We start from the raw sequence: 15,980 nt of genomic DNA, 5'->3' as shown, positions 1-15,980 counted from the left end.
CACTTTTCAGCTAAATCGATTGAAAAGTAACCGAGAAACACTGTTTTAATTTTTTTTTTTTGATAATACCTCCTCGTCGATAGCCTAAAAGAATTAAGTTTTCTGTTCGTTTGCCCCAACATTTTTGTCAGACAAGTACATTTTTTATTTAAGAATATAATTACTTGTAACCTACTACTTTTGTCGGAAAAATGGTTGTAAAGATAAGGGATGCACGAACCCAGCATAATTTGAAAGTATAGTTTACTAATAAAAATTAAATTTTTTGTCCGACTGTCGAGTTGCCCCAATATTTTTGTCCGACACTTCGATTTTTTGATTAAGAATATAATTACTTATAACCTACTAATGTTGTCGGAAAAATGGTTTTAAAGGTAAGGGTTGCACGAACCCAGAATTTTTTAAAAGACATTTTATTAATAAAAATTAAATTTTTTGTCCGACTTTGGATTTGACTCAATATTTTTGTCGGACACTTAGAATTTTTGATTTACAATATAACTATTTATAACCTTATACTTGTGTCGGAAATTTTTTTAATTGGAAAAAAAAATACAGAACGATGTTTGTCGTTGTTCAAGGAGTATGTATGCAAATATCAGATCACAATTTCTCTAAAATTTTCCCCCTTGCCGGAAAGTTTTTTAAGAAAATTTTGGGTACATCTCTACGTCATACCCTTTTAAATGTTTTACTGAGTGTGTGTACCAATTTTGAGCTAAATCGATTCAAAAATAACCGAGAAAACTCTTTTAAAATTTTTTGATATTACTTTCTCGTCGATAGCCTAAAAGAATTAAGTTTTCTGTTCGTTTGCCCCAAGATTTTTGTCAAACAATTACATTTTTTGTTTAAGAATATAATTACTTGTAACTTACTACCTTTGTCGGAAAAATGGTTGTAAAGATAAGGGGTACACGAACCCAGCATAATTTAAAAGTATAGTTTATCAATAAAAATTAAATTTTTTGTCCGACTTTGGATTTGCCCCAATATTTTTGTCGGACACTTAGATTTTTTGATTTGGAATATAACTACTTATAACCTGATGCTTGTGTCGGAAATTTTTTTTTTATTTCGAGAAAAAAAACTACAGAACGATGTTTCTCGTTGTTCAAGGAGTATGTACGCAAATATCAAATCACAATTTTTCTAAAATTTTCCCTCTTGTCCGAAATTTTTTTGGGAAAATTTTGGGTACATCTCTACGTCATACCCTTTTAAATGTTTTACTTAGTGTGTGTACCAATTTTCAGCTAAATCGATTCAAAAATAACCGAGAAAAACTGTTTTAAAATATTTTTGGATAATACCTCCTCGTCCATAGCCTAGAAGAGTTAAGTTTCCTGTTCGTTTGCCCCAACATTTTTGTCAGACAATTACATTTTTTGTTTAAGAGTATAATTACTTGTATCCTACTACTTTTGTCGGAAAAATGGTTGTAAAGATAAGGGATGCACGAACCCAGAATAGTTTAAAGGTATAGTTTATTAATAAAAATTAAATTTTTTGTCCGACTTTGGATGTGCCCCACTATTTATGTCGGGCACTTAGATTTTTTGATTTGGAATATAACTACTTATAACCTGATACATGTGCTGAAAATTTTTTTTTTAATTCGAGAAAAAAATACAGAACGATGTTTGTCGTTGTTCAAGGAGTATGTACACAAATTATCAGATCACAATTTTTCTAAAATTTTCCCTCTTGTCGGAAAATTTTTTAAGAAAATTTTGGGTTCCGACCTACGTCATACCCTTTTAAATGCTTTACTTAGTGTGTGTACCAATTTTCAGCTAAATCGATTCAAAAGTAACCGAGAAACATTGTTTTAAAATTTTTTTTTGATAATACCTCCTCGTCGATAGCCTAAAAGAATTAAGTTTTCTGTTCGTTTGCCCCAACATTTTTGTCAGACAATTACATTTTTTGTTTTAGAATATAATTACTTGTAACCTACAACTTTTGTCGGAAAAATGGTTGTAAAGATAAGGGATGCACGAACCCAGCATAATTTGAAAGTATAGTTTACTAATAAAAATAAAATTTTTTGTCCGACTGTCGAGTTGCCCCAATATTTTTGTCGGACACTTTGATTTTTTGATTAAGAATATAATTACTTATAACCTACTAATGTTGTCGGAAAAATGGTTTTAAAGGTAAGGGTTGCACGAACCCAGTATTTTTTAAAAGACAGTTTATTAATAAAAATTAAATTTTTTGTCCGACTTTGGATTTGCTCCAATATTTTTGTCGGACACTTAGATTTTTTGATTTGGAATATAACTACTTATAATCTGATACTTGTGTCGGAAATTTTTTTTATTTCGAGAAAAAAAACTACAGAACGATGTTTGTCGTTGTTCAAGGAGTATGTACGCAAATATCAGATCACAATTTTTCTAAAATTTTCCCTCTTGTCCGAAATTGTTTTGGGAAAATTTTGGGTACAGCTCTACGTCATAGCCTTTTAAATGTTTTACTTAGTGTGTGTACCAATTTTCAGCTAAACGGATTCAAAAATAAACGAGAAAAACTGTTTTAAAATATTTTTGGATAATACCTCCTCGTCCATAGCCCAAAAGAATTAAGTTTCCTGTTCGTTTGCCATAACATTTTTGTCAGACAAATACATTTTTTGTTTAAGAGTATAATTACTTGTATCCTACTACTTTTATCGGAAAAATGGTTGTAAAGATAACCGAGAAACTCTGTTTTAAAATTTTTTTTTTGATAATACCTCCTGGTCGATAGCCTAAAAGAATTAAGTTTTCTGTTCGTTTGCCCCAACATTTTTGTCAGACAATTACATTTTTTGTTTAAGAATATAATTACTTGTAACCTACTACTTTTGTCGGAAAAATGGTTGTAAAATAAGGGATGCACGAACCCAGCATAATTGGAAAGTATAGTTTACTAATAAAAATTAAATTTTTTGTCCGACTGTCGAGTTGCCCCAATATTTTTGTCCGACACTTTGATTTTTTGATTAAGAATATAATTACTTATAACCTACTAATGTTGTCGGAAAAATGGTTGTAAATAAAAAAATTTCAGGAAATTGACATCTTCGGCGCGTCCGAATGCGCATATGCCCCGTGAAAATTGTCCGACAAGGTTACCACATTATTGTAAAAATGCTTTATGGTAGATACCGTTAAAATTATCCATGTGGTAATAAATTTATTATTTTCATAAATTTGACATATTTAGCGTGTCCGACGCGTCGTATGCCCCAATATTTTTGTCCGACAAAATTGTTTTCGTTGTTTATATGATAAAATCCATTGATTAAAATAGAATGACCAATGTGGTAATAAATTTTTTTCTTGCATAAAGTTGACAACTTCGTCACCGCTTGACAGACAAACGCCCCACTACCATAATGCGCCAAGCTCAAAATTTGTCCGACTCCACCCAAATAACAAGTACAAAAAGTTTCAACGGTGTGGTCATAAATAATAATTGTATATGCGGGCCCAAGGCCTATTAGGCGCGATTTCATTGAGGGTGAAATTTTATTATTCTGCGCGCATGCGCCCACCGACCGTATGGTATTAGTCGTTATACGGGCTCTGATTGGGTGTTGAAATGATCTGTCAATAATTGTTCAATATGGAAGTTATCGGTAAACAAAAATATTGTATATATTAGTTTTTATTGTTGAGAGGAGAGAAATAAAATCAAATTTATAATTATAGTGACTTTTTAAATAGTTTTGAAAAGCCGCAGGTACGTAATTCTAAATGTTTCAGTTGTATTCCAAAAAAAAATTATCATTATCCCAATCTATTTGGAAAATGTAAAAAAAATAATGTAGTTACCTATTAGTAGGCAATGCTTTAATTTACATAATCTGATTACGAACAAACTTTCTACAAATCTTCATCTAATATATCATTTTTTTACTCTATATTTTGTTGTGTTTTAATTCGACAAAAATCAAACTAATAATTTGATTAAATTCATATAAATGAACAAAATGTCAAAAAGTTTATGGTGTAAAAGTTTAGTTTGTGTATATTCCCACATGACGTATACGCGAAGGTGGTGCAGTGAGAAATCACTTCGACATTCGTACGGCGCGATAGACGTGAAGTGGGTTCAAGTCCCAAGCAAGTTGTTATTTTTTTATTTTTTTATAGATTTTATGATTGTAAGTATATTATTATATAATTTTTTTCAGAAAATACGTATTTAATTAAAATTTTTGGCAACAATTATTGTTCAGAAATCATTTGTGGCATTTTTCAATGTGTTTGTGTGTGTTTTATTCTTTATTTTTTTAATTTTTGGTATTGTTTTAATAAAAATTTTTGGAAAGTAGTAGAGAAACTGTTTAAAGTATATTGATTTCGTTGAAATTATATAATAGAAGTATAACTTCTTACGTGCGTACAAAGTACACACATTCTTTTTTTAAATCTTTAGGCAAATGCCCATTTTTTATATCGCTTTTAAATAAAAAATGGCGGATTTAATTAAAAAAAAACATTGACTTTTTTTTATTAAAACACCCAGTATATTTTTTATAACTTAAAAAAACGGTCATTTAGTTATCCAGCGATATAAAAATTTTTAAAATCGGTTGTCAAATACCGTTGACTGATCAATTAATTTTTAAAATTAGAGATGCAATGTGGAAATCACATAACATTAAATCAATTGTTTCGTTATGGTATTTATGTATGTATATGATATCCACGTTGAACCTCTCATTTTAAAAATTAATTACTCAGTGATTTGACAACCGATTTTAAAAAACTTTATATAGCTGGATAGGTGAATGACATTTCTTTCAATTTGCAAAAAAATATACTGGGTGTTCCATTAAAAAAAAGTCAACAACGCTTTTTTTTAAAATCAGCCCTTTTTATTTTCGTATTTAAAAGAGATATAAAAAATTCAATCCATTCAGACAAAACTTTTACTAAAATAAAACATTTCAGCGAAAACCGCATATTAATATCTTGAGCCGTTTAGAAGTTATAGGCAGTTAAAATGGGGGAAAATATAAGTGGACACCCGGTATAAACAAACAAGAACTTGCAACAGAGATATTCTGATCCAGAAAACAACAATATATACCTGTCTTTAACTTCGAATGGATCGTAGTTGTTCGGTAATTTTGTCAGCATTTCCTTTGCCAGCCTTTGTACAACTGATTCACGGGACTCGCCACCTGTTCCTCCTGATTCTTTCGGTTGTATCGCTAACATATAGTCAAACATTGCAATTGTTGTATTCGTTTGGTATCTTAAATAAACATAACATAATTATTATAACACAATAAAATGTAGAATGTACTATTAAAACATTTTGTGTTTAATGTATTGAAAATTAGAATGGACAAAAAACTCTTACGTAATATCTGCATTAGAATGCAGTCCATACGCCTGTGGTGGATCCGTGGGGGCAAATCCATCTATATGAGCAATATAGTCTGTGACTGATTTGTATTTGACAATTTTGTATCCTTTGTAGAACATAAAGTCTTCGACAAATATTAACTCGCTAAACCATACTTTACAAAATGTGTTTAAGAGACGTTTATCGAAATCGTCTGTCACTCTGCCTCCATAATGGACTTCACCCAACATGTACCTAAAAGGTTATAAACCAGAAATTACATATTTTTTGTATTTTACTTCAGAAAAAATGCTAAGGGGGATATTTGGACCAACCCAATGCAGCGATTAGGTATTTAAAATATTATTTCAGAGGGGAAATAATATTGGGAAATCCTCTGAAATAATATTGGGAAATTTTGGAACCGAAGGCAGAAATAATAGAGGCAAACAACTGTTAACTTTTCTTTTGGAAAACAATCTCTATCAAATGAACAGCTTCTTTAAAAAGAAAAAACACAGAAGTAGAAAAGTCCTGATGGAAAAACAAGGAACGAAATCGACTATTTCTTAACAAACAAAAAAGAATTATTTAAAGACGTAAATGTGTTAAACCAGTTCAGTACAAACAGTGACCACAGGTTAGTAAGAGCTAAAATAACGATATCGATCGAAAGGGAAAGACTCAAAATGATAAATAAGAAACACCCAAAGAAATAGGCAAAACCAACTAATATTCAGGAGCTCGAAAAATATATTAATGGTACATTGAAAGATACAACAACAACAGACAATATATTGAACAAACAAATAATCACCACAATAGAACAGGCTCAAACTAAATATTGTCCAACAAACCCAAAAGATGAAAAACTAAGTCAACCTACTAAAACCCTTATAGAACTAAGACGGCAGATGAAAGAGGAAAACAGTTCCAGCAAAGAAGCGCTAAATCAAATAAATAAGACGATCACAAAAGCAATAAGAAAACAGATAAGAAACTACAATGTAGAAAAAACAAAACAAGCAATAGAGCAAATAAGAACATGAAAGTTTTGAAGAAAAGCGTACAAAAAGGAAAAATAAAAATCAACAAACTAAGAAACAGAACTGGAAAAGAAACTACAAACAGAGATGAAATATTAACAATAGTCGAAGAGTTCTACACAAAGTTATACAAATCAAGAAAAAAAGATGACAATACGCCACCTCCAATTACAGTAAAATCTGGGGTATTAAATCAAGGATCAGATTTATTGCCCGATATAACAAAATCAGAAATCACAGAGGCTCTTAAGAAAATGAAAAATAATCGAACCCCAGGCGAAGATGGAATATTATCAGAAGCACTAAAAATTGGAGGAAATATACTACTTGAAAAAATTAAACTACTTTTCAATATCATATCTGCCTTCACAACGCCAATATTCCAACAGACTGGAACATCGCTACTATGATTCTATTACACAAAGCAGGAGACAAAGCCAATTTAGAGAATTACAGACCGATTAGCCTCCTCAGCCATTTATACAGTGAGCACGTAAAGGTTGGAATAAATTCATTTTCTCAAAAACGGACGATTTTAGAAAAAAATCCCCAAACACGTCAATTTTTATTTTTAAATTACGACTTTTTGACATATACATCATACTAGTGACGTCACCCATCTGGGCGTGATGACGTCATCGATGATTTTTTAAATGAAAATAGGGCTCGTGTGATAGCTCATTTGAAAGGTAATTCAATTCTTTATTTAGTAATATAAACATGAACATAATTATTTATACAGGGTACCCAAAATAATTTTTTTGAATTAAATTTATTCACATAAAAAGAAGAATGTGTGTAATTTATTTAATTCAAAATACATTTTACTGCTATCAGAAAACAGGAAAAAAATGTGTTTTTGGCAAATAAATATTGTTTTTTGCTTAAATTCAATATTAAAGCAGCTACCCACCAGCCTCGTGACAATTTGAACATTTAGTTTAAGCGAAAAGCAATGATTATTTTTTAAATATACATTTTTTTCTGTTTTCTGAGAGCAGTAAAATGTATTTTGAAATAAATAAATTACATACATTCTTCTTTTTATGTCAATAACTTTAATCCAAAATTTTTTTTTGGACACCCTGTATAAATAATTATGTTAATGTTTATATTACCAAATAGAGAATTTAATTACCTTTCAAATGAGCTATCACACGACCCCTATTCTCATTTAAAAAAATCATCGATGACGTCATCACGCCCAGACGGGTGACGTCACTAGTATGATGTATATGCCAAAAAGTCGTAATTTAAAAATAAAAATTGACCTGTTTCGGGATTTTTTCCAAAATCGTCCATTCTCGAGAAAATGAATTTATTCCAACCTTTACGTGCTCACTGTATAAGTTATTTACGCGAATAATAGTTAAGAGAAGGGAAAGACAGACTTATCAACCAAGAGAACAGGCAGGATTCCGAAAAAGTTACGGAACAAATGACCATCTACAAAGTGTAAAAACCCTAATAGAGAAAGTAGTAGAATACAATAAACTTCTAGTTCTAGTTTTTATCGATTTTCATAAAGCCTTTGACACAGTTGAGCTTAGCAAAATATTACAGGCGCTTAAAGAATGCAGGCTAGATTATAGGTATACAAAATTATTACACAAAATATACCTACAGGCAACAACCACTGTCAAATTACATATGTACTAACAGTAATCGCATAAAAATAAAACGGGGGGTTAGACAAGGAGACCCAATGTCACCTAAACTTTTTAATACGGTCTTAGAAAATGCTTTCAAGAGTTTGGATTGGATTACAAAGGGAATAAAAATAGATGGGGAATACCTAAACAACGTTTCGCCGATGATAAAGTCATAGTAGCTGAAGATCTAGGTATGGCAAGAGAGATGGTACAAGAACTCGTTGTGGCTACAGAAAATGTAGGTTGAAATATAAACATTTCGAAAACAAAAATAATGACAAATTTGGTACCCAACCAGAACATCAGTTTGTTAGAAAGAAAATAGAACTCGTAGATAGATATAAATACCTGGAACATGAAATTACGATTGGCACGGATAACCAGACTCATGAACTGAAGAGAGGAATCGGTCTTGGGTGGGCAGCATTTGGAAAACTGAGAGAAACTTTTAAAAGTGAGTTGCCCACATGCCTAAAGAGAAAGGTATTTGATCAGTGCGTCCTCCCAGTCTTGACGTACGGATCAGAAACACTTACCTTAACTAAAGCCTCGGTTACCAAACTAAGAGTCACGCAGAGACGAATGGAGCGGTCAATGTTAGGAATAACTCTGCGAGACAAAATCAGAAACGGAGAAATCAGGTGACTGACGTCATCGAGAGGATAGCCATGTTGAAGTGGAGATGGGCAGGACACATAGCCAGAATGACAGATGGGCGATGTACGAAGAGGTTATTGGAATGGAGGCCAAGAGAAGATAACAGAAGCGTCGGTTGACCGGCTACAAGATGGACTGACGACTTAAGAAAGGTAAATAAAAACTGGATGAGAGCGGCGCAGGATAGATGGTGTTGGAAACGAGGGAGGAGGCCTATATTCAGCCGTGGACTTTTGAGGCTGGATGATGAATGCAGCGATGGTTCGTGGAGAATTAAAATGAATCACGAGCTGAATGAACTAATGCAGAGCGTAGATATTGTTAGATTTGTAAAGTCACAAAGACTAAACTGGCTTGGTCACCTAGAAAGAATGCCAGATAATCGAGCTGTAAAAGTAATCCAGAGATGGAAGCCCCAAGGAAATTTAACAAGAGGAATGCCTCGTAAAAGATGGATAGACGACATAGGAGTGGATCTTAAAACCATGAACATCAGGCAGTGGCGAAGGAAAGTATCCGACAGGGCAGGAATGGAAGAACACTGTTAAGCAGGCCAAGACTCACGAAGGGTTGTAGCGCGATTAGAAGAAGAAGAAGATTTTACTACAGAACCAAATATATGTTTCTTGACAAAAAATTTTAAATATACAGTAGAACCTCGATTATCCGTCAGGGTACCGGACCAAGGGTATGACGGATAATCGAAAAGACGGTTAACAGAACATTAAGAAAAATTAAAAACTCATAGTACAACTCTCAAATTTCATTTGTATGGTTTGTTTGACAATATAAGAGGGATTTGTGTTCGTACAATCGAATCAATTTAAAATATTCTGAAATTTTATTTTGTTTTACTGTTGCTTCACATTTTGCGACGGCTGAATTTCTTAATCGGCATAAGATCATGCAATCTTCTTTATTGGCTTTTTCTTGTTGAGAATACCACTCGATGAATTATTGCGTCTCTAGATTATTTACGCAAATCTTTGTCAGTTAAAATAGGTCCATCAACACAGCTACAGTCACATTCCAAGTCTGTGTCAGCTTCTGAATCTGTCTGGTCCGCCTTTGTTGCCATTTCAATGATTTCTTTATCTGTCAGCAATGGATAGCCGTTTGTGTCCTCATCACAAATTAAATTAACTTTTTTTATTTTTTACATTAAAATTTTTGCTTATTCAATACAACTTCTGTATGTACCCTGACGGTTAACAGAGGTGACGGTTAATGGAGAGACGGATAATCGAGGTTCCACTGTATAGGTAATTTCTTTAACCACTAAAATTTTCAATATGATTCAATAATTTGATCACTTCAGAATAGTAGTTATAGACGAAGCAGCGAAGCACTAAAAAGCCCAAAAATAGGAATTTTGTGCAGTAAGATGAATCGTCATGGAAGTTTTTGCATTCGAATAGAGAGAGTGTCAGGCAACTTTGTGAACTAAATTCATCTAGGGCAAGCATTTTTGTGCATAAGAAAATGCATTTTAAAAGTGCATCTCGAAGAGGTGAAAATGAAAAATTTAGAACTCGGGCAATATTGATGGAATTTAGTTGAATTTTTAAACTCGGGGGTTTTGGGGATCGCTGAGCACGAATTTCATATCGGCGACGGTCTCCAAGGTACCTGGTGCCCACGGTGGAACTCGTCGCCTAGAGTTTTATGTTATAATCATTAAAAATCAGTCAATATCCATTAGTCGTGGGGTTTTTGGGGTCGCCGGCCACGAATTTAATGTTGGCGATGTCATCCAAGATACCTGGTGCCCAGGGTGAAACTCGTCGCCTAGAGTTTTTAGTTATAATTATCCAAAAGCAGCCAAAAACTATTACCCTGGGGGTTTTGTGGGTCGCTGAGTACGAATTTCATGTCGGCGATGGTGTCCAAAGTACCTACCTGGTGCCCAGTGTGGAACTCGTCGCCTATAATAATTAAAAATCAGTTAATATCCATTACACGGCGGTTTTTGGGGTCGCTGACCACGAATTTAATGTCGGCGATGGTCTCCAAGATACCTGGTGCCTAAAGTGAAACTCGTCGCCAGGAGTTTTAGTTATAATTATTCAAAATTAGTCAAAAACTATTACCCTGGTGGTTTAAAGGGTCCCTGAGTACGAATTTCATGTCGGCGATGGTGCCCAAGGTACCTGGTGCCAAGGGTTGGAACTCGTTGCCTAGCGTTTTATATTATAACCAAGGACCGGAAAAAATGCACCAAAAAAATGTAAAAAAATACGCATTTTAATGCATTTGATTTGTGAAAAATATGCAAGAGCCTTTATGAAAAATGCAATATTAAAATGTTTAATACTTGTCACTTTCGGCATTTTGGCCAAAAAATTATTCGTTACTCAATTTAAACTACATATATGTCAAAAATAATACGCAACAACGCACTGCCAATCAAAACACGAAATGAACTTCAGCTTTGATAAACAAATATTAAAATCTAAATTTCTGTACTTGCTTATCCCCCTACAAAGAGCAAACAGGTTTTTACAACCTATGTCAACTAATTGTTGTTCTACCGACCAAGTTATATTAGGGATTGGTCGGCTAAAGGTCGAATCATATTATGCGTTCGGGCACGTAGCGTTTCGTTTCCGAAAAATATAAAAACCTGATTTAACAAAGAGTTGTCTGATACTATACGCTCCGTATAGTATAAATTGTTCATATTTAAAACCATAAAAACAATATTTTTCGGAAACGAAACGCTACGTGCCCGAACGGATAAATATGAATCGTCCTTTAGTCCCAAAAATAGATAATAGAATAAGAATATTAAATACCTGATTTAAACATTTTTCTTAAGAAATGGATTTACACAGTTATTGAATTTACGACTGATAGTTTTTTAATTGGAAGCGAAAGTGAACCTTTGAGATTTAAAATATCGAATTAATGCAACTTTTCTGAGTTTATCAAGAAAAAATGCAAAATGTATAAAATGTTTGAACAAATGCAACATTTTCTAATTTATCAAAAAAAAAAAATGCAAAAATATGCAAAAATGCAGATTGCATTTAATTCGGTCCTTGGTTATAACCATTCAAAATCAGTCAATAACCATTACTCGGGGGTTTTTGGAGTCGCTAAGCACAATTTAATGTTGGCGGTCGTATCCAAGGTACCTGGTTCCTAGGGTGCAACTCGTCGCCTGGAGTTTTATGTCATAATTATCCAAATTAGTGAAAAACCAATAATCTGGGGGTTTTGGGGGTACGAAGCTTAGTACGAATTTAATTTCGGCGATGGTCTCTAAGATACCTGGTGCCCAGGGTGAAACTCGTCGCCTGGAGTTTTATGTTGTAGCCATTCAAAACCAGTCAATAACCATTAGTCGGGGGTTTTTGGGGTCTCTGAGTACGAATTTCATGTCGGAGATGGTCTCCAAAGTACCTGGTGCCTAGGGTGGAACTCGTCGCCTGCAGTTTTACGTTATATTCATTCAAAATCAGTCAATATCCATTACTTCGGTGTTTTGGGGGTCGCTAAATATATTTTTCATTAATAATTTTTCTTAAAACACTTTTGTATTATATCCTAAAAAATTAGCTATTTAAAAATTATTTTAAAATTTTGTCGCTTTTAAAGCAGTTGTCGTTAAATTTTGACACTAATGACATTTATGAAATTTTGACATAATTGGCATTTCAAGGGTAATTAATTTATATCAGCGATTTTTTGTGTTTTCTGCGGTATTATTTTAATTTTTAGATTTCTAGTCTACTTTTATATAAAAAACAGTGGTTTTTAGAACTCTTTAGCGACGTATTAGTATAATATAATGTTGATGGATTACCGTCGAAGGCCGATATGATCAACCAAAAAAGAAGATGTATATGGTGATTTTTCTATTGACTTTCTTGGGTGTGAATCTGTCTTTTTATTTTACAGCTCCTGGTTTAAAAACAAAGCATAGTACATATGTGAATACCTCCAAGCTACACTTTTATGTAGTTCTGTTCTTTTAAAATTTTTTAATTAATTATAAAAAACATCTAAAAAGTGATACCGTATTTAAAGCAAAGTAAGTTTTTAATGTTGGTGTTTTGAAAAAGTCATATATTTTATACTTATTAGTTTTGTTAATTACAGAATAAATAATAATATTATAATATCAAGCCGTTTAAGATTGGTATTTAAGGAATTTTCATTATCTACAGTCTATAGCTGCGCTGTTTTATAATTTTGGTTTTCGAAATTGCGGAAGAGAGAAATTTGTGTAACTTCAAGTAAGTAAATATATTTTTTATTTTATTTTACTTTTTTATTAATTTTTTCATTATATTATACAAATAAATTGATTATGAATACGTGCACTAACATTTAATTTAACACGTATTTTTTAGATTATTGTATACCTACCTTGAAGACCATCGCCAACATGAAATTGGTGCCCAGCGACCCCTAAAACCTTCATAGTAATGGTTATTGACTGATTTTGTATGATTATACCATAAAACTCCATGTTGTTCTGAAGCTATTTTCTTGTGGCATTTTTATAATCAAGTATATTCAAATGGGAAATAAGCCACAATTTTACCTAAAAATGATTTTATTAACGTTTCGACGCCCAAGTCGGGTGTCGTTGTCAAAATACAAAATAATACAGTATTATTTTGTATTTTGACAACGACACCCGACTTGGGCGTCGAAACGTTAATAAAATCATTTTTAGGTAAAATTGTGGCTTATTTCCCATTTGAATATACTTGATTATAAAACTCCAGGCGACAAGTTCCACCCTGGGCACCAGGTACCTTGGAGACCATCACCGTCATGAAATTCATGTTCAGCGACCCCCAAAACTCCCCGAGTAATGGTTTTAAATGATTTGTAATAATTATAACATAAAACTCCAGACGACGAGTTCCACCAGGTACCTTGGAGACCATCGAACACATGAAATTATTGTTCAGCGACCCCCAAAATCCGCAGAGTAATGGTTATGGACTGATTTTGAATGATTATAACATAAAACTCCAGGCGACGAGTTCCTACCTGGGCACTAGGTATACAGGAGACCATCGCCGTCATGAAATTCGTGCTCAGCGACCCCCAAAACCCCCCGCGTAATGGTTTTAAATGATTTGGAATAATTATAATATAATAATCCAGACGACGAGCTCCACCCTGGCACCAGGTATCTTGGAGACCATCGACCACATGAAACTCTTGTTTAGCGACCCCCAAACCCTCAGAGTAATGATTATTGACTGATTTTAAATGATTATAACATAAAACTCCAGACGATGAGTTCCACCCTGGGCACCAGGTATCTTGGAGACCATCGCCAACACTAAATTCGTGGCCGGCGACCCCAAAAACCCCCCTAATAATGGATATTGACTGATTTTTAATGATTATAACGTAAAACTCTAGGCGATGAGTTCCACCGTGGGCATCAGGTACCTTGGAGACCATCGCCGATATGAAATTCGTGCTCAGCGATCCCCAAAACCCCCGATTATAAAAATTCAACTAAATTCCATCAATATTGCCCGAGTTCTAAATTTTTCATTTTCACCTCTTCGAGATGCACTTTTAAAATGCATTTTCTTATGCACAAAAACTTTTGCCCTAGATGAATTTAGTTCACAAAGTTGCCTGACACTCTCTCTAATCGAATGCAAAAAGTTGCATGACGATTTATCTTACTGCACAAAATTCCTAGCTTTAATGCTTCGTTGCTTCGTCTATTATTAGTTATGAAGTGATCAAATTATTGAAAAAGCTTTCCCAAAAAAGTAAATACAGAACGCATGAATTACCAACAAAACAGTAACATTAACTTATTAAAACAGTAATGAAACTATATTAAATGTAGTGGGATCTACTTGCTGAAATCCTTATTTCTTATCGATGTTCTCATTGATAATGTGGATATTTTTATAACGTCTTACACATTTTGTTACATTATCAATGAGAACATCGATAAGAAATAAGGATTTCAGCAAGTAGATCCCAAGCCGCTAACTCCACCATTTTGAAGAATTTTTTTATAACGTTAAGTGGGGAAACCGGTAGTGTACAAATTAATAGAAATTTATAGATTTGTCGATGGCATATTAGTTACAAATTACATAGGAGAAACCATTGCAATAATATGTAAATGCACAAACGTCAGAGCACTACATAAAACATACACTACAGAAAAAAAAACGAACATTTAGGTGGAAAGCTTACTGGAGTGTAGACCCATAAATGTTTGTAAGGATAAAAAGATTTTATACCAATATTTAAGCTATAGAGAGAACGTAGTTGGACTCAACGAGTCCCCATCGAAAAGGCCCTAGTTAATTGTGTGTTTCAGTATTTTATTCCGTCATCATTTTATGCTTGGAAAAGGTCAGGATATTATTATCATGGGATATATCATTATATATATCTTACGAGCCATTCATGAGGGAGTAAATTCAAGTACTTCCTGTAGTCAATAAAGTTCTTTTTTTAAGGTGAGAATCTTCAAAAGACCCTCTGGGAAGGTGTCCCAGGTGTGTCGGATTCAGTCCGGCACGCTTCACCGCGGGCCGAGGCCGCCTACCGACTAAACTCACCCCCTCTTTCTCCAGCCGATGGGTCTGGAACCGCACGTCTGGAACCGCAGTCAATAAAGTCCTTAAAATGGTCTGTTCGGTAGAAATTACTGAGTCAATTATAAGTTGTTCTTTGCAGTCTATGGAACCCTTAGAGCTTATGGAACCGCGTCCTTTCTGTTGTGGATCTATGATATTGTTTGGAGTACAGTGTTGGCAACTATGGTGGGTGGCACAGGATGTGACAAATTTGTGCAAGGTTGAAAGCTTGGAAGGCAAGTAATTCGGCTGTACTTGACTGGATCTTGTATTACTTTGATCTTTTGGTATTAGGTGAGTGGTTCCCTGGAAAAGGACTGATACTATTTCCTGAGGATTAATTAGTATGTATTGTTAAACATTGGTGAACATTCCTAAACTTTTAGACCAGAAGCTTTGAACTCCATCTTCTTCAGTCGGGAAGGGTTACGTAGGTGAACTGAATAAACGGATAGTTTTTGTTTTAATGAGTCCGGCATTGTTAAGTTGTTGTATTGTTTTCTGGATGATGCCGTGAGTGTCTTGAAGTGTTCAGCTATATCTTCAGTGTTCTTGTTTACCTTTCTACTCTTCACTCATCGAACGTATCCTTGAATTTGACCAATATCCCTTATCAATATCTCTAAATTTAATCTTCATGGGGATTTTTTACCAGGGTGCAATTTTGATTGTCAGTCCTCCCATTATTAGTA

At 33.6% G+C, this 15,980-nt stretch overlaps 1 protein-coding gene across 1 annotated transcript in view; it reads right to left on the bottom strand.

The window, feature by feature from the left end:
* LOC126889868 (dynein axonemal heavy chain 8) overlaps nt 1-15,980 on the bottom strand; it is a 424,246-nt gene that overhangs the window by 58,673 nt on the left and 349,593 nt on the right. The window contains exons 61-62 of the mRNA XM_050658553.1: nt 5,365-5,604; nt 5,089-5,256 (exon numbers count right to left, since the gene is read on the bottom strand). Coding sequence (XP_050514510.1) covers nt 5,089-5,256; nt 5,365-5,604 — 408 coding nt within the window. The remainder of the gene's footprint in view (nt 1-5,088; nt 5,257-5,364; nt 5,605-15,980) is intronic.

Source organism: Diabrotica virgifera, chromosome 8 (assembly GCF_917563875.1).
Source record: "Diabrotica virgifera virgifera chromosome 8, PGI_DIABVI_V3a".
Lineage (NCBI taxonomy): Eukaryota > Metazoa > Arthropoda > Insecta > Coleoptera > Chrysomelidae > Diabrotica > Diabrotica virgifera.
The sequence above is the reverse complement of the archived record's forward strand: the minus strand, read 5'-3'. Positions and strand labels throughout refer to the sequence as shown.